General features: G+C 42.9%; 1 protein-coding gene across 1 annotated transcript; it reads right to left on the reverse strand.

Annotated features, from left to right (window-relative positions):
* Positions 1 to 13,226: 13,226 nt before the first annotated feature.
* LOC140740004 (immunoglobulin lambda-1 light chain-like) lies at positions 13,227 to 16,281 on the reverse strand. The gene is made up of 3 exons (XM_073068777.1): positions 16,174 to 16,281; positions 15,715 to 16,071; positions 13,227 to 13,733 (listed from the first exon to the last, which is right to left on the reverse strand). The coding sequence occupies exons 1-3, from the start codon at positions 16,217 to 16,219 to the stop codon at positions 13,411 to 13,413; spliced, it is 726 nt and encodes a 241-aa protein (XP_072924878.1). The 5' UTR covers positions 16,220 to 16,281; the 3' UTR covers positions 13,227 to 13,410.
* Positions 16,282 to 18,752: the final 2,471 nt, after the last annotated feature.

An 18,752-nucleotide genomic window follows, 5' to 3' on the forward strand; every position in this document is an offset into this window, starting at 1 on the left:
CCCTTAAAGGTAAGAACGAGAAATTTAAGAAGGGATATGCAAACAATAGATTTGTGAAAACAATAATGTGTTTGTCAGTTGTCACTGTGAACACAAAAGATATCACTGTTCAAGGGTACTAAAAAAAGCAACACTGGAAGAACACAGCAGCTCAAACAGCACCTGTGGAGGCAAAAGGTGCATGTTGATGTTTTGTACAGAGAACAAATGTCACTACTGAGATGGAGCAGAAAATATTACCCGTGTACAGCAGTAGGGGGAAGGACATGTGGACAAAAGGAGAGAAAAGCTAGTGTAGTGGTTATCTGAATGCTATTACAGCTCATGGCATTGAAGTTCAGATTTCAATTGCCATGTCATCTGGAAGAAGTCTATATGTCCTCCCCATGGAATTCGAGTTTCAAGGTTCATAGTACATTTATTATCAAAACTGTATGCAATATAGTACTTTGTGATTCATCTTCTGCAGAGAGCCATGAAACAAATAAAACCATACAGGCCATTCAGAGAAGAACGTCTCCCCTCCCCATGCTCAAAAAGTAAACAAATCATGCAAAGATCAAGTAGCGAATTGTGCAACTGGCATCAAGAACATCGAAGCTCCCCAAGTGCAAAGAAAACCAAATCACGCAAAATGTGCAAATGCAAGTTATGCTTCCAGCACCAAGAACAACAACTCCCTACACCGATCCTATCACGTGTAATGTAAACCAAAAAAAATCATGTAAACAGCAACAATAGCGAATGGATGAAAACACAGAATGTAAAGCATAAAACTGAAAGAGTCAAGTTGAACTACAGTCTAATCCATAAATCCCTGACCCAGAACATTGCTACTATCCTCCAACAATACAGAGGAGAGAGTGCATTCAAATGTGGGGTCCTTCCCTTGGGAGAAGCAAGTGAGAGGCCATCACATGCAGACACCTTCTCCAGCAACAGTGAGCGAGAAGCTGCTAGATGTCACTGAACATTCGCTTGCCTTCAGGTTCCTCCAATTTCCATCCAGTCTAAAGGTGTACAGGTTCTAATCAATCAGCCCCAAAACCTGGGCCTCCTTAACTCACTCTGCAACTGGGTTCTTGACTTCCTCAATGGAAGACCACTGTCTGTGAAGATTAGAAATAAGATCTCCTCCTTGCTGACAATCAACACTGGTGTACCTTAAGGATGAGTTCTTAGCCACTCCCCTACTCTCTCTACACCCATGACTGTATGGCTAGGCACAGCTCAAATGCCATATATAAATTTGCCGATTACACAACTACTGTTGGCAGAATTTCAGACCGTGATAAGGCAAACAAGAGCGAGACAGATTGGCTTGTTGAGTGGTGCTGCAGCAACAACCTTGCACTCAGTGTCAGTAGGACCACGGAATTGATTGCTGACTTCAGTGAGGAGAAGTCGAGGAATCAGTCACCAGCCATCTTCAAGTGATTAGAAGTGGAAAGTTTGAGCAATTTGAAGTTCCTGTGTGTCAACATCTCTGAGAATCTATCCTGGACCTATCATGTTGATGCATTTTTAAAGAAGGCATAACAGTGGCTATATTTCATTAGAAGTTTGAGAAGAAATCACATGTCAACTAACACACTTGCACATTTCTACGGAAGTACTGTGGAGAACATTCCATCTGATTTCATTACTATATTCTCCTAATCATTGGTATGTGTGGTTACACCTTCATAACCTTGGCATTAATTAGTCCTCAGGCAACATTCAGGGTTGATTGATCCTGTGCCGCAATAAGTGCCTGTGAAATTCTGAGCTGCTTTCTTAAGGTTCCAAGACACCTGCCCGAGATTCCAAGATGACTGCATGAGTGAATCATCTCTAGTCATCTATTGAGTTTCTCCCTGACTACTCAAGACTGGATATGAACTCAGCTGAGCCCTCTGGAGTCCCTTCAGGTTATACAGATTTGAGGAGAACCACTACCAATCCCCACATAGGAACTATGATTGCGACCTCAATTTACTCCCGGGCTGATGTCCTTCCCTGGGAAGTCTTGGTACATTGTCCACTCCTGAGAGGCGAACAATGGAGGAATATTCCAGTAGTTGTGGAGTTACTAACTTGTGGTGGTGGCACTGTCTTCCCTCTCAGTGTCTGTGAGATAACTGTTTGAAGGATGATTTCAACATGTAATTTTTCATGTAAATCATGTAAAAAATGATTATTTGTTGTATAGAAACCTTGATGTAAGTGAAGTTTGAAAGACATTGGTTGAACAAAACAGGATGGAAAAGAGATGGACAAGATTTTTGAAGTTATGATGTTGTCTTGCCATCCAACTTCTGTAAAGCATGTTCTCGTAAGACCTATCGTAGAAACTGCAAAATAACACTTTACAGTAAACAATGCATAGCCATGTCTGAGTTGTGTACAAAGTTAATTTTTTTTGAGTGATACACTATTCCAAAAGTTTATGGATGTATTTGATGTAACATTAAATGCATTGACCACTGTGGTCCCGTATGTGCCATTGGAAATAACTGATGTGGACAAAACATGATGGAATGATGATTGCATCACAGAGTCAGAGAAGACAACTGCTTTGACCAGTATGATTGATTGGCTTGCATGGTTATTAGCCAATGACATAGATAAATGGATTATTGGTTACTGAAACGTTTGGCTGCTGTGAAACAGTTCAACATTTTGAATGAAGTTACACTTTCCAAAATTGAATCTGTGTTCTCAGGGCTCTTTTTCCCAGCATTGCTGGTGATGAGCTGCAGCACTGTTGTTAAGAGTGTTCCCTCTCACCTTAAACCTATGCTTTCTTGTCCTTAATTCACAAACTTGTAAAAAGGACTGAATGCATTCACTCTATCTATGCCCTTCATGATTGTATATCTATATCTTTATATGATCATTTCTCAGTTCTAACCTGACTAGTTTCTCCCCGTAACTCAGTCTCTCAAGTCCTGGCAACTTGTAAATTCTTTCTGCACTTTTTTCAGTTTAATGATATTTTTCTTTTAGCAGGGCAACCAAAATTGGACTTCAAGTATAAAGACTGCAATATCCTGTTAAATTGCAGCATGGTTTCCCAATTTTTAAACTCAATGCTGTGACTAATGAAGTCCACAGTGCCAAAAACCATCTTCACCACCCTGTCTACCTGTGACTACACTTTCAGTTAACCTTGTACTTGCATTCCAAGAGACCTCTGTTTAACAACACTCCCCATTCATGTGAAAGTCCCATCTTGATTTTCAAGATTTTCACTTGTAAAATGTAATGCCTTGCACTTAGCCAAATTCAATTTGATATCAAATTCCATTTGATATCCTTCATATCACTTCCCCAGCTGATTAAGCTGCTGATGTAATCTTGATTGATCTTCTTCATTGTCTACTGTACCACCTATTTTACTGTCAACTGCAAACTTATTAATATTGCCTTGTATGTTCTTATTCAAACTGTTGATAGAGATGCCAAACATCAATGGACCCAGTACCATCCCCTGAGGCACACCACTAGTCATAGGCAACCAGACCGAGAAACGATCCTTCACTTTGGTGGCACCCTCTGTGTGTCCCCGTCAAACCACTGTGTCTCCAATTAAGTACTTCCTTGTGGCTTCCATGTGAACCACCCTTCCAGAGCAGCCTATTAAATGGAACCTTCAGATTCACTGAGGTTCAAATAAATCACATCTACGGCCCTGCCCTCATTAACTTTCTGTATCACATCATCAAAAATCTCAATAATATTCATTAGACATAATCTCCATGCACAAAGTTATACCGATATCTCTGAATAACCCATATCTTTCAAGATGTAAGCATATCCTATCCTTCAGAATCTTCTGCAGTAACTTACCTATCCCAGATGTTAGATTTACTGGTCTATAGTTCCCAGTGTACTTTGCCACTGTTATTAAGTATATGCACAATATTTGCTACCATACAGTCAACTTACTAGCACTTCACTGTGGCCAAAGATGAAGCAAATATGAACATAAGAGCATAAGAAATAGGAACAGGAATAGGCCATCTGGCCCGAAGCGCCTGCTCTGCCATTCAATAAGATCATGACTGATTTGACCATGGACTCATCTCCACCTGTCTTTTCCTCATAGCTCTTAATTCCCTATTAAGCAAAAATGTATCTAAGCTTGTCTATATATTTAGTGAGGGAGGCCCCAGTGCTCATTGGGCAGAGAACTCTGCAAATGCACCACTCTTTGGTAAAAGCATTTCCTCTTCATTTTCATTCTAAATTTACTCCCACAAATATTTAGGCTATGTCCCCTAGTTATTGTCTCACCTACCAGTGGAAATAATATCTCAAACAGGGCTCCTAATTTCTTTTCTAGCTAGCCATGGAATTCTTGGATATACTTGATCAGACTCTGGGGATATGTCAACCTCCACACATTTTTAAAAATTGAGGAAAGTTTTTTTCTTCCCCAGAAGCCAATAGAAGCTGAGTCCTTGAATAGGTTCACAGCTGATCTATAGTGCAAACCCAAGTCTGGAATAAAATGCATTTGAGGCCGACATAATGACCTGACTAAATGACAAAGAGGGATGGAGCGGCCATGTGGACTGGTCCTGTCCCCATCTCCAGTGTTCCTTTGCTCAGAGAGATTGATGATCAGACTGAGATCATGAGGACCCAGTCTGTATGAGAACAAGTTTAGTGCCCACATTCGTTTGCTAACATCAGTGGACGTAGCCATAAATCTCATTGATGAACATGTGCTGGTCTCTCTCAGCCTTCCAGATGGTGCTGATGAATAAGCCTTGCAGTGAAACTCTTTCCCCTATAATCCATAATGGTACCAGCTATGCTCAGACAATGTAACCATGCTGGATTTCACTACCTGCACACTCCTTGGTGTTACAATCTGCTGTGAAATTTTGTCCTTCAGCAGTTTGCTGGAGAGTGGTGTAGAACAAATCTGTTGTCATTCCTCTCCCCCCTCCACTGACTCTCCAATTGTTATCCCACAATTTATCAGACCACGGGTTTGGAACATAGCTGTTTTATGCAAAATGGTGCAGAGTAAGCCAGAGCTTACCAGTCCCAGGGTTGCCCAGGTTCTTACTTATTCACATGTACTTCCTACAGAAGCAGTGGGCCATGCTTTGGGAGGATAGGCACAAGGATACTTAGGTAGCACATGAGGTGTGTCATGCAGTGCTGATAGCTCACGGCTTCAGTGACCTGGATTTGATCCTGAGCTACTGCATGCAAAATTTGTCTTTTTTCTCTGTGACCACTTGAATTTTCTAGTGATGCTCGATCTTCCTCGCACAATGCAGATAAGGTACCGTAACTTTCTGCTTTGTGTAAGGAAGCAGTAAAAGAAACAAAGGATGCTTGATGGCATGTGTGAGTGGAATGGAACAGGCATCAATGTGGATACTCTGTTGGGAGCTAATATAGACCCAGTGGGCTGAATAGCCTCATTATGTGTTTTGCTAAATAATGATTGCTCAGTTTCTCCTGTATTATTGGATTTACTGATATTTCTTCAAAAATATTACTCAAAGTATATTAAATTTCCTCCTGCACAGAGCTCTGAGATATCACTAATTGAGAAGAGATTGGTATGAGATTTCTCTGATGGGATTGGTGGGTCTTTGCCATTGCATCATGGTTATTTCGTGAATCTGTTTTCTTTCCCAGTTCCTGTGTTGTAGGAAATCGAATCCAAGCTCCAACTTAACTCAGTGAATGGAGGAGCTCTCAGTAAAGAAAACTCTTACTGCATGCAAGGATGCTGTTTAACTTGTAGTTGCTGATGTAGATATTTAAACACTCACCTAGTTCCTGACAACTCCGCTAAAGATGTAATAGTCTGAGCTTCTATCTTCTGTTGGGATCTGTTGCATTATAAATGAAGTCACCAGAGAGACTTTGAAGCTGGTGTATACTGAGGTGTTTTATTGAACAAAATGAGTCTTGGAGGAAGAGGCCTGTATAACCCAATATTACATGACTTTTTACATTCTAACTATCAATGCTGGCAGCAAGACCATTCTAAGGTTACAATGTATCTACGATGCTTCCTTTGTAATTCAAAGGAATTTTCACCCCTCCTTCTTTGCACTCACAATCCATGAACACAAAATGAATATTAATCAGAATTGAATGGTTTTCAATTAACTGATATCCATAGCTCCAGGGAACTATTGTCCAAGGCTACAATTTAAATTTAATCTCCAATCCATGTTCAAGTCAAAAGATTGGTTGCTGAAGTTAATATTTGATGTTTATCCTAACTCCAGAATATGCCTTAACAGTCCCACCTTTTGGGTCTCCTGGACAAAAATAAATTTGTTCCAGGAAAGGCCAAACCTTAAGGAGGACCTAATCAGATATGACATCAAAAATACTCTGTACTTTCAAACCCATTTCCCAGTTACCCATATACAGCTATATCTACACTCTCATCCCTAATGACTCCCTACAAGAATCTAAGCAGAGATTGCTCCAGAAATTTGACTGACAGTCTTTAAAATGCATCTCCATCATTTGTACGCCTGTTGCCACCTTCCCTGCTGACCAATTGCAGTTTAAACATATTCTTTACCTTCACCCCTTTGTTTTGTAATAGCTAAATCTCTGTGTGGCTATCAGTGGTTACTCACTGGTCAGGGCACCAGCAAGGTATCAGAGTAATAAATGTATCAGGATCACAGGAAAAAGTTCATATTCCACATCATGACAAAAGATTGTCAGAACTTTGATGACTGGTCTCCGGGACCCTCTCATTGATGTACAGGAATAGTTGGTATGGTCTCTATTTAAATGCAAGGACCTTGCCTTGCCTTGTCCATGTTATTTCACCTTTTTCCTGAGTTTCTGATTATACTTGTTTTACTCAGTGTGTATAACCACAGGATAGAACCTTCATTGTTTGGGCACACTCAAAAATCTACAGGAAGATGCTTCACTCCTTCAATCGCAAATACCTAAGGTTGAGTTCTCTTCACCCTCATTGTTTCACCTCTGGCACTGGTAATGAAAATTGCCTCTCCATTCTTGGACAAGAGTTGATTAGTTATTGATTGCGATGACCCCTGGTCCACTAACATTTCACATTGTTGGTCCCATGATAAACCTCTTGTGTACATCCGTATATGACTACCATTTATCAATAGAGGCTGTTGTCAGCTGTTTTTCTGACCTTACCAGCTCTATAATCTGATCAGCAGTCAATCCAAAAGTGTGGGCATTGCTGTTCATTCTGCCTGCTTTGGTGTGTGATTTTCACACTTTGCCCTCTTTACAGGACACTGCCTCCATCCATGGCCTGAGAAGCCACAGTTGTAGCAAATTATCTCCTTTACCCTCCACAACTATTCCAGCAGTTCCTTGAAATGTACCCCAGCTGCCAGCACACAAAGATAATTGTCTGCGACATCACAGCAGTTACATTCACTGCATCCAATTTACAGCTACTTCTCTTCCTCCTCCTCTGGTCTTTCTCACCACTTCACAATACTACTACTATCCAGTGCTATCCTGAAGTCTAAAGCTTCCTGATGGGCTGATCTCAGGCCATCCTTCAGCATCTTCTGAAAGACTGTGTAGTCCCTCCGTGGATTATGCAACCCTGAATATTCCTCGTACACTGGATATTTACATTCTGCATAATCCAGTGCTGTTTCATCATCTCTCTGAACAATTGACATTATTGTTCTCCAGTTACTCGATCCTCCTCCCAGTAGCTGCCTTACTACTCCTTAAAAGGAGCGATATCTCTCTTCATTACTGGCTTTCCCGGTAGTTGCCTATGTACCATCCTGAACCCCATGGGCCATACTGTCTCAAATATTCCTCCAGCACTTTGCTTTTACCAGCACATGTATAACTTTTATGCACATCTGTTGAATTGCAAACATTTCTTCGAGCTTGCACTAGAATTCTGCATTCCCATAGGTGATCTTAATTAAGTAAGCACAATTCTGAGAAAATGTCCTGCTTCTCTCCAGGGGTGAATGACTTATGAATGGTTGTAATCAAGGTCAAGGGCTGGCTTGAGTTATCAGGGATCTCAGCCTGACATTCCCTGACCTCAATTAATGCCATCCTGACAGATATAACTGGGTATAACAGTTCCGTCAAATATCTCCACACCAATTCCCACACTATATATAATATAAATGATGGATACAAATTAAACTGTACATATTTAAAATCACAGAGTATATACTCTGCAATCTGCCACTTCCGTGCTTTATAATGCCTGTTATATTTCTTTGCATCTAACTGTTACACCAAGGTTATGAATGCATTGTTAAAACACACACACACTCGAAAATGCCTCTGCCAAAACACAGTTTTCAGAGCCAATTCACACACATCCGATTGGTGCCTTGAACTGCTATTAACCACCCATCACAACCACTGGCCCTGTCTCACCAAATTACCACAGAAGTGTTTACTTTCTTTCAAAAACACACATGGATGCATACACACCACATTATTTTTATATTTACTAATTCAGCTCTCTGCCATGTTTGTGATACCTCGTGATCCCGAGGCAAACATTGACTTTGGAGAAGAAGTAAGTGACTCAGCTCTTCCATCCTGCTGTGCCTTTCAATCACATTATGGCTGATCTTACTGTAACCTTAATGTACCATTATTCCATGTTCCAGGTAACCTTTCAACTTGTACATTGTTTGCAAATATGAATTAATTCTGCTTCTACAGTGCCTTAAAAAAATTGTTCCAAGTTTTATTGGTCTCTCAGAGAAACAAACATAGTTCCACATCTGTCCTAAATAAACTGCTCTTGACTTTTAAGCACTAACACCATGTTCTAGATGCCCCCACAAGAAGAAACATCCTCTCTATAGATTCACTGCCGAGACCATCAGGAGCTGATGATCCAATCAATTTCTATCTCAGTTTTCAAAATTCCAGTGGATACAGGCCTCCCATTCCCTCACAACATGACATACATATCAGAGAACTGAATCCAATAAAAGAGGAAGAAGAAAAGCGGGAAGCAGGGTTTTTACTTCCAATTAGCAAAGATTTTGAAGAGGACTCTTAGGCATTGTATTTAGAAATATTTAGAGAAGCATGTGCTTATTTGTAGAAGTTAGCCATGGATTTGTGCAGGGCTGAACATGTCTTACAAAATTAACTGGGGTCTTTGGGTGGTGACAAAGATAATTGATGAGGCTAGAGCAGGAGATGTTTTCTATGTAAATTTTAGAACAGCATTTGACAAGCTCCTCAGGCCTGATCCAGAAAGCTAGTTCATTTGTATCCATGATGACTTTTTTGATTGGATTGAAAATTGGTTGCCAATAGAAGACAGAGGGTAGTGGTGGAAGGACTATTTTGGAAGACTATGGCAAGTGGTGTTCCACAGGGATCAGTTCCAGACCTCTGTTACTTACAATGTACAGAAATTGCTTTGGATGAAATACTGGTTAGTAGTTTGGCTGGTTATTAGGCTTGTTGATGGAAAAGTAAATACGGAGAATATTTGCAGTACCAGAATGTGATCTCACCATGCTCCTTTCAACAGAAACATGGAAAGCTATATTCAGATAATCTACCTGGACCTGATAGCTACCCTAACCAGACGGACTATAACCCAAGGGCCTGAAAGATGTGGTTAAGAAGATTGTTGAGTTGATGTGATCTATCCAGAATCATTAGATTATCGAATAGTTTTAGAGGAATGGAAAATTGCAAATGTAACTCCTGTCTTTAAGAAGGTAAGGATGCTAAAGGCAGGAAAGTATATGCCAGTTAGTTTGACTTCAGTGATTGGCAAGATGTTAGAGTTCATTCTTAAAAACTGAGTTTTTGCAGTGCCTGGAGACTCATGATAACATAGACCTAAGTCAGCATGGTTTCCTAAAAGAGAAATCATGCTTGAAGGATTTGTTTGAATTCTTTGAGGAAATAACAGCAGGATAAAGAAGGGAGAGTAAGTGTAAGTTTTTTTTAAAATTATACGTTCAGAAGCCCCTGACAGGAGATCACAGTTGGGGCCACTTCTTTCCATATTTTATGTCAATGATGTAGATTATGAAATTTATAGCTACATGGCCAAGTTTGTGAATGACATAAAGATACGTGGAGGGGTAGGTAGTGCTGAGGAAGTAGGGAGTATGCAGAAGGACATGAAAAGATTAGAGAAATAGGCAAATAAGTAGCAGATAGAAGGAAGTGTAAGGTCATGCATGCTTGTAGACTATTTTCCTAACAAGGAAATGATTCAGAAATCAGTGGTGCAAATCAACTTGGGAGGCCTAGTGCAGGATTCCATAAAGGTTGACTTCCAGGTTGAGTCAGTACTAAATAAGGTAAATTGAGAGGACTACGATATGAAAGCAATATGTAATGCTGAGGCTTCATAAGACATTGGGTCAGACTGCACAAGGGGTAATGTGAGCAGTCTTCTCTGAAAATGGAAATGCTGGCTCTGGAGAGGAGGTTCATGAGAATGATCTCTGGAATGAAAGGATTGACATATGAGGAATGTTTGATGGCTTTGGGCCTGTACTCATTAGAGTTTAGAAAAAGAGGTGGGATTTCATTGAAAGCTATCAAATAGAGTGGACACAGAGAGGATGTTTCCAATCATGGGAGAATCTAGGACCAGGGATCAGAGCCTCAGAACAGAGATGAGGCAAAATTAGTTTAGCCAGATACTGGTGAATATGCAGAATTCATTGCCACCGACAGCTATAGAGGGTACATTAATGGGTATATTTAAAGCATAGATTGATAGGTTCTTGATTAGTAAGAGCACCAAAGCATTCAGAGAAAAGGCAGGAGAAAGGGGATGAGAAGGGCAATAAATATGGGTAAATAAGGGCAGAAAAAAGGGCATGAATAACTCAGATTGAGAAGGAACATTTGTCAATCATGGAAGAGAAGATTTGCTGGGCCTAAAGCCCTCATTCTGCTTCTATGCCATATCACCTACTGGATATCTTATAGTGGAAGGAAAGTTATTGATGAAGCAGAAGGATGAATGTGTTGCAAGAGGAACTGCTGAGAGATATCCTGGGACTGGGATGTTTGATGTCCAACAACCATAATATTTTACTTTTTGTGAAATATGATTCCCATTATATTTTCCTCATGATAATAGGTCATGATGGAATGTTTGAGAACAAAAAGAGCACCAATCAGTCTGCTCTGTTCAGAATTGAATTTGACTGAATGGCCTTATTTTGTATTTTGATAAATTCCACCATAAGAGCACAGGACACTGGAGCAGAACCAGGTTATTCAGCTCATTGAGTCGGTTCCATCATGGCTGATCTATTATTCCTCTCAACACCATTCTTCTGTCTTCTCCCCATAATATTTGGTATCTTTACTAAGTAAGAAACTATCAACCACTGTTTCAAGAAAAGTGTATTTTCCTAGTTCATTGTCCTAATGACTTGGACCCCAGAGACATCTGTGGCAACAAATTCCACAGATCCACTACTGTCTGGCTAAAGAAATTCCTTTTAATCTCTGTTCTCAGCCTTGTATTCTGAGATTTTGTCTAGCCCTGGATTCCCCTATAATAACTACACAGTAAAGTTTCTGGTGTAATATTTGATTAGAGACTTTCTCAATATAAAATTACTACTTGATAATTCCTTTACTTCTTCAGGGAGCACAAAGATATCACTGACAGGGAAGGGCAACTTGGAAACAGTTGAAATTTCTCTGTTTGTTTGGAATGGTGCGTCTTGCCCATTGCAGTGTGGATTTCAGGTGAATGTGCTTTCTTTCTCAGGAACCCAGCGCTGCAATGCCTGTGCTGTGGGACGTCACCCATCCCAGAAAATCCCATGTATGTCCAAACTGCATAGTTTTTTCCCCCCCGAAAGGACATTTGAGTGAGTGAGTGAGAGAAGACAGAAAGAGAACGAGTGAAACAGAGAGAGAGAGAAAGAGGGAGGGGGAGAGAGAGAGAGAGAGAGAGATAGAGATAGAGATAGAGATAGAGATAGAGATAGAGATAGAGATAGAGATAGAGATAGAGATAGAGAGAGAGAGAGAGAGAGAGAGAGAGAGATAGAGAGAGAGATGAGACCGAGAAAACAGGGAGAGATGTAACAGGAGCTAAGATTAAGATTAAATGGGAGAAAAGGACAGCGAAGGGAAGGAGTTGGATGTTGTGTGAAATGAGGGGGAGGACATGAAAAAATAATTCCAACTGCTCCAGGTTCACATTTTACCTCTGCATTAATAGCAATCCTGTCCCTCTCTCAACTGCTTCCCTTTCTGCCTTTCTGTCGCTTGGGCTTTTCCCCTTATCTCACCTTTGGTGTCAGCTGTTTCCCCTCTCTCTATCCATATTTCTTTCCTTCTTTCTATATTTCTCTTTCTCTTGTACACACACACTTCCTCCCTCTGCCACCAAATCTCCTGCTCCCAAATAAGGAACAGCAGGACTGCAGTCATTATCTGAAATCTCCGACTTTAATCACCAAGTGCTGACTGCCCCTTCATCGAGGTAAGGGGAAGTAGGTGAGTGGAGGTCAGCTCGCAGCATGGAAGCGAGCTAATGGGGAGGGAGGGGAGGGATCAAAGTAGGAACAGGGTTCAGGAAATAAATGTAATGGCGCTGCAAATGGAGAAAGTTGAGGGTTCCCCCTAGAAAGCGGTGATTGGGGTGGTGTTGAGTTGTAAAGAGAAGGGAGAGAGGGTGAGAGTGCGACTGACAGTAGGGGAAGGGGGATCAGGAACTGATGTGAAACAAATGCTTAACTATTCTGTCTCTGGACTCCTGCACCGCATACCATCGCTCAATCGATAGTTGAGGAACAGCTTTCAAACTTCTGACTGGGCAATTTTCATCCCTTGTAACCAGCTATTTCAGATAACTAGACTTTCCAATTTGTGTCAGTATTGGTCTTTTCTGTCAAAAACCTTATTAGCCCAGAACATAGCTACAATTTATCTCTCTCTCCGGCAAAGCTACACAAGAACCTGAATATTTGTAGCCACGTTTATGTTCATTTCCTTCATTAACTTTCCCAAAACCAACCGTTTTGTCCTAATTTGGCATCGCACCCTTACAGTCAACCCACCACACTGTCCTCCAAGGAACCTCCCGTCCTGCTCTGCTGATATTCGGTGTTCAAGGTTGTTGAAAAGATTTCCTAAAGTTCACGAAACCAGAACACGAACGACAGCAGAGAGATGAATCTCCTCTCTTCCCTCCTCCCACTCGGTGTCCAAATAGGAAAAACACGAAAGATGACGAAACGCACACATGGAAATCATTCCTGCACTGATCATATTTATTGGTAGTCACCGTTACCATTTGTCAGTCTGATGCTGAGGACGAATCACAAAAACATTTATTAATTATTCTAATTCATCCAACACCGGTGACAGTGAATACCATTCACCGCCTGAAATATCCAAAATCAGGGAACAAACAAGGCCGAAGCCGCGCTCTGTTTAACAGCTGGATTGTGTGACTGTTGCGGATATTGTCGAGGCTGCTCCTTGTTGAACTGAGCAGGAGTACCTCTTCCCACTGCTCCAGTCTGCGCCGGGCACCGTCAGGTAGCTGCTGAGACTGAAGGTTTTGTCCGCGTTCTGAGTCACCCTGCTGGTTTGCACTTCATTGCTCGTTGGACTCCCGTTCACTGTCCAGCTGACGACAGGGAAGGCGACCGACAACTTACTGACCAGGCAAACTAAGGTTCCCGCTCTTTTAGTGGAGATCTCCTCAGCCGACGGCCCAAACAATTTTACTGAAGGGTGCGGGATGTGCTGAGCTGCAACATGAACAAGAGAAGACGTTTCAAATTAACAGAAGACCTCGCTTTATTGCACACTTTAACAGTAGCGCAAGTGAAACATTCCGGCTTCCGGGAGTCCGGCCCAGTATCTCACCGAGGGACAGGACAATGCCCCTGGAGGACGCTGCATGTTGGTCAACTGGAAATCTACTCCAACCGGTGAGACTTTTAGTCCCTGAGTCATTCACGGAATTGAGAGACACACTGACATCAATGAGCCCCAGTGTAGTTTAATGTGGCCAATCTCTGTGCCATCAGTGACACTTTCCTCCTCTCCCCTCCGACCCACACACCATCAGAAATGGCCCCGTTGCTGTCGGAAGAATAAACACACCCCACAATTTGCTTTCCCCCCACTGGGCGAAGGCACCAATTCCGCGGTGCTGAGCTCCATAGAGTCGGGCAGGGTAGGTCGCTCCGTGATCTGGGATGATGTCGAGGGATTTTGCTCCCACTCACTGTGGTGATGGGGAGGTTGGATTCTCCGCAGAATGGGAGCTCTGGTCATAGTCGGTGTAGTGGCCTGGAACACTGAGCAGCGGTTCCTGGAAAGGAGCAGCGCAGAGGGGAACACGTGGCAGGAGGGGAGGCAAGGACTGGACAGTGGGGCAGCGTCTTTCAATGGATGGATGCTGGAGGAGAGTTCCACCCTCACAGGGAGGTCAGCAAGTCCAGTTAAAGTAAGAGGATGGTTTCACTGGGGAGTCCTGAACAGTAACTTGAAACTTGTCATTCTACTGTGTTGACACCCGTGGGCTGTCTTCAGTCGGCAATGTCCTTTCCACGCTTACACCTTAGGCCCCACCTGAGGAAAGTAGATCACTTCATGTTCGTTGAAACCTACACAAAGTCAGACAAACTATCACTAGAGGAGGAGCTTAGGAGAGACAACAACACCTAACGACGACTCGTTTGCTTGCATCTTCGGAAACTATTTCTGTCTTTAATATCTCTATTTTTCCCTTTCAGGGTTCTTTTGAAGACCCTGACCTGGAGATGTTCTTTGCGGGAATGGGACACGCTCTCGGGGGTCTCAAGACTGACCGTTATTCGATATGCCATGGACGCGGCCGAGAAGATTAGCTCGCCTTCAGAGCTTCGGGATTCCTTGGCTCTGTAGGTGGGCGGACTCGTGGTTGGTGTCTCTGCAGGAAATCTATGTTTGGTGGGAGACGGAAGATCGAAAGCAGCAAGCTGGCTGGTGGCTGTTCGCATAGAGACCGGAGTTCTTTGGACACAAAGCGCGGAAAAAGCGACGCAACGGAATTTTAACATCGTAAATCAACGAGTTGTTTGTTATATCTCCCCTCTCGCTGTGAAACGGAGACATCTCCTTTCCCCTTATTAGGAAGAGAGAGAACCTGCGGTATGTCGAATACTGGGTGAACGAGTAGTCTTGGGGGTATCGCAAGTCTGTGTCTTTGTTGATGCTTTGCTGCAGGCCTGAGTGCTCGGTGGGGGCGCCGATGTTTTTTTTTCGTTGGTGGGGGAGGGGGCATTGTTGCTTTGCTGCTGCTTACGCGTGGCAGGGGGAGCTGGGGGGGCCTTTGGGGTTCTGACACTGAACTGCCATTCATTCTTTGGGGCAGTCCTCTGTTCTCGTGGATGTTTGCAAAGAAAAAGTATTTCAGGATGTATATTGTATACGTTTCTCTGACATTAAATGTACTTTTGATACCTTTGAAACCAGAGCAGAAATAACACCAATGAACAGAAGGGCTAAAATCATGGTTTGTCCGAAAACATAACCGAACAGTGATATCCTTCATTAAAAGACGGAAGCAATTCACCGAACAACACTCTATTGAGTAAAACTGACGCTGGACACGGAACATGATTAGATTGTAAATCAACATTTTCACTGTAAAATTCGTAAGTAATAATAATGTTTCAATTATAAAATACCGGTGACCGTATTTATGCTGTGGTTATTCAGGATACATTTCTAGTCACTTGCCTGCAACAAGGAGCTTGGTCCCTGGGCCGAACACCGAAGTATAAGTGGATGAATCCCACTTTCCGCAGTAATAGACGGCAGCGTCACTTATCTCCACGTGATATATGATCAACGGGTACTCGGTGCCGGCGCTGTTGACAACTGATGTGAAGCGGTCGCTGCTAAACCCAGGGGCATATTTTGGGTTACTCCAGGAAGGATAATGATAAAGGATCCACTGTGGAGCTGCTCCCGGTGTCTGCTTGTACCAGTTAACGTACTGATAATCATTTGTACCGATGTTACAGTCCAACGTGGCCGTGGTTCCTGGTATCACCAACACGGTCGGAGGCTGAGTCAAATTCTGGGTTTCTCCAGCTGTGAAAGAGCAGGAATTCAACTTGGACGATTAATTCTTTGATGTGACCCCAAACCCACCCCAGCAAACATAGGTGGTGCAGACATTCTGCCTGTACTTACTGCCCAGCCACATTGACAAAGACCAGAAAAAACACAGTGTCCGCATTGTGGTTGCCCGTCAGCTTCTTGCTCCCCTTCTGCCGGTGGATCTGAATTGGACTGTGGCCGCCGCTGCCAATGGAACCCAGTTATAGAGCCGTTTGTTCTAGGAGGAAATCCATGCAAATCAGGGCGACTCCCACTGATCAACCAGATGAAGGATTTGAAACCCTTCCATTCGCCATCATATGATGTCGGGTTGAGGCGATGGCACTATCAGTAACTGACATATCTGTTCAAAACAACGTGCAGATGCAGGTCGTTCATTGTCTGACATTTCCCATACTCTCCCTTCATTTCCCTGATTCCATCCCTCCGACCAGAGATGCCTCTCCCACCAGGGCAGGAGCTGCAGACCTCTTGTTCCCATATCAGTCATTCAATATTGAGTACCAGCCCACCCTGTCACCCTCTCAGGTTTGCTACTGTTGGCGTAGGTGTGGTCCCATCCCTTGCTCCTTTAACTCGGAAAATACCTGCGCCATCTACCGGGAAGATTCCGGGAATCCTAGATGGAGCTAGGTCACAATGCACAGTCCTTGCTTAAAGTCCATGCTCCTGGCTTGAAGTAAAGCACGAAGCTAGACTCATATTTCGGACTCCCGTGTCTCCCCTTTGAACTAGTTTAACAGTATGAAATTCCCTCTTCAGGCTGGACAGCATTTTTATGTGTGGTTGTATCAGAATATGCGTGGAACCTAAGTACCCATTATCAAGGTTCTTTCTGTTCCCGATGTTGCGAAGAATGTGTCTGGCCCCATTACTGCGTAATGTCTCAATCAGCTGAACGGTGCAGTACTACCTGTCCTTTGGAGAAAAAGTTCTTACAGATCAACACTTTTGACCCTTGGCCCATCATGTAGTGGTCATCACAAAACGGCCCACAGACACGACAGGAAAATGATTCGATGTGTACAGTGGGGGTGGGGTGGAGGGTTCGCTGAGCAGGCTTGTCAGAACATCTAACAGAACTCCTCATCGCCAGACTACACCACTAGGCACCAAGACCTTGTTTGGCAAGCGGAGTGAGGAGTTCTCACAGTCAGATCCTTCCTGTATGCCCGGGACATCACTACCTCTGATTGTTCCCTGTGAGTGGACTCTTGTTGGGATGAGACCGTCACTCGCCTCTTTGCAGACTGGGGGTTACGAAGAATGTATGAAAAAAAGTTCTAGGGTCTGCGTCACGGTTCATTCCGAGCAACGGCGTGCCAGAAAATTGTCTGATCTACGTACTTTTTCCAGGGGCACATAGCGAGATAGAAATCGAGTGCCGCTGAAAGATTATGAGCTCCGCGAAAGAGGCCCTTTGGTCTGCACGGAAGCTGTTGGGCTGGTCAGTGAGATGTTGGTGGAGGAATGGTGCCGACAGGCACATTTCAGGCTGCAGGAGTATGTGCTGAGGATGCATTGAAGCTTAGTGCAGCCACCGCAAGGGCTCGGTGGGGAAAGACCACAGTATGGGGATAGGGAAGGGGCTGGTTTGACGAGGAAACTCCACAATTATTGCAGTAAGTATAGGATCCAAGGGGGCGACATAATTTGAGAAGTCCTTAATGCCTTTTCTTAGAATGAAAAAGGTATTACACGGTTTACTCTTATAAACGTTTATTTAATTGTGAATAAAGTTTATTTTGGTAAAATAACCTTTGAGGTATCATCTGAACTGACTGTCCCTCTCCAGTGCCCTCTGCAGTGGCCTGGCAACCCAACTTATTGTTTACAGCCACTTATACAGGGCCTTCACCAAACACCTTTGCTGAGTCCATTGGATTGGCAATAAATATTGGAGCTGCTAATGGCAGCCACATTCCAAGAATGTGGAATATCTGAGGTTGACTAGAGTCCCAGGATCTGGAGCAATGCACTCGTAGGAAATGGAGAACAGGAGTTTTGCACATGCATTTATGTTCTTTGAATGTCCAGGAAATTAAATATGTCTCTTGAGTAAGTCAGACAATATGTCATCAAACAGTGATGGTGTTTGAAACGTAGATTTTCCTTGTTAGTTGGAACAGTCTGATAAGAACATGTCTGGCTGGGAATCTCAGCATAGGAATAGACACCCTGAACAATTTGGGACCTCAAGATGCTTCCTGTTTCCTGGAGAACCACAGATACAGGATGTGTTTTCAGTGGAGGAACATGTCTTTTAGGGCTTGAAGCTTGAGCAACAACAGTCCATCCAAAAGGCTGAATGTTTCACATACAGTAGTTTTCAGTTGGTGGTCATCCTGTAGCTAAAGTGATTGCATGCAGTGGGGAGACTGGGATATCACCAGACAGACAGAAGAGCAGGTAAGTGGGTCAGGAGTCCCCTGAGGATACCTTGCTCTCTAACTGTATGATATTCAGAGTACTGATTGGGGATATTATTCCTCCAGGGACAGAGGCATGGCCAGACAAATGAATTCATTGTGCAGGCTGAGGATCGGGAAAAGGAATAAGTCTTCATTTGTAGAGCAGAACATTAAACTGTACATGAAAGGAATAGGCCTATTCCCCATGTGCCAATAATGATATCAAATTAAAGTAAACCA

This window comes from Hemitrygon akajei, chromosome 16, assembly GCF_048418815.1.
Source record: "Hemitrygon akajei chromosome 16, sHemAka1.3, whole genome shotgun sequence".
Taxonomy (NCBI): domain Eukaryota; kingdom Metazoa; phylum Chordata; class Chondrichthyes; order Myliobatiformes; family Dasyatidae; genus Hemitrygon; species Hemitrygon akajei.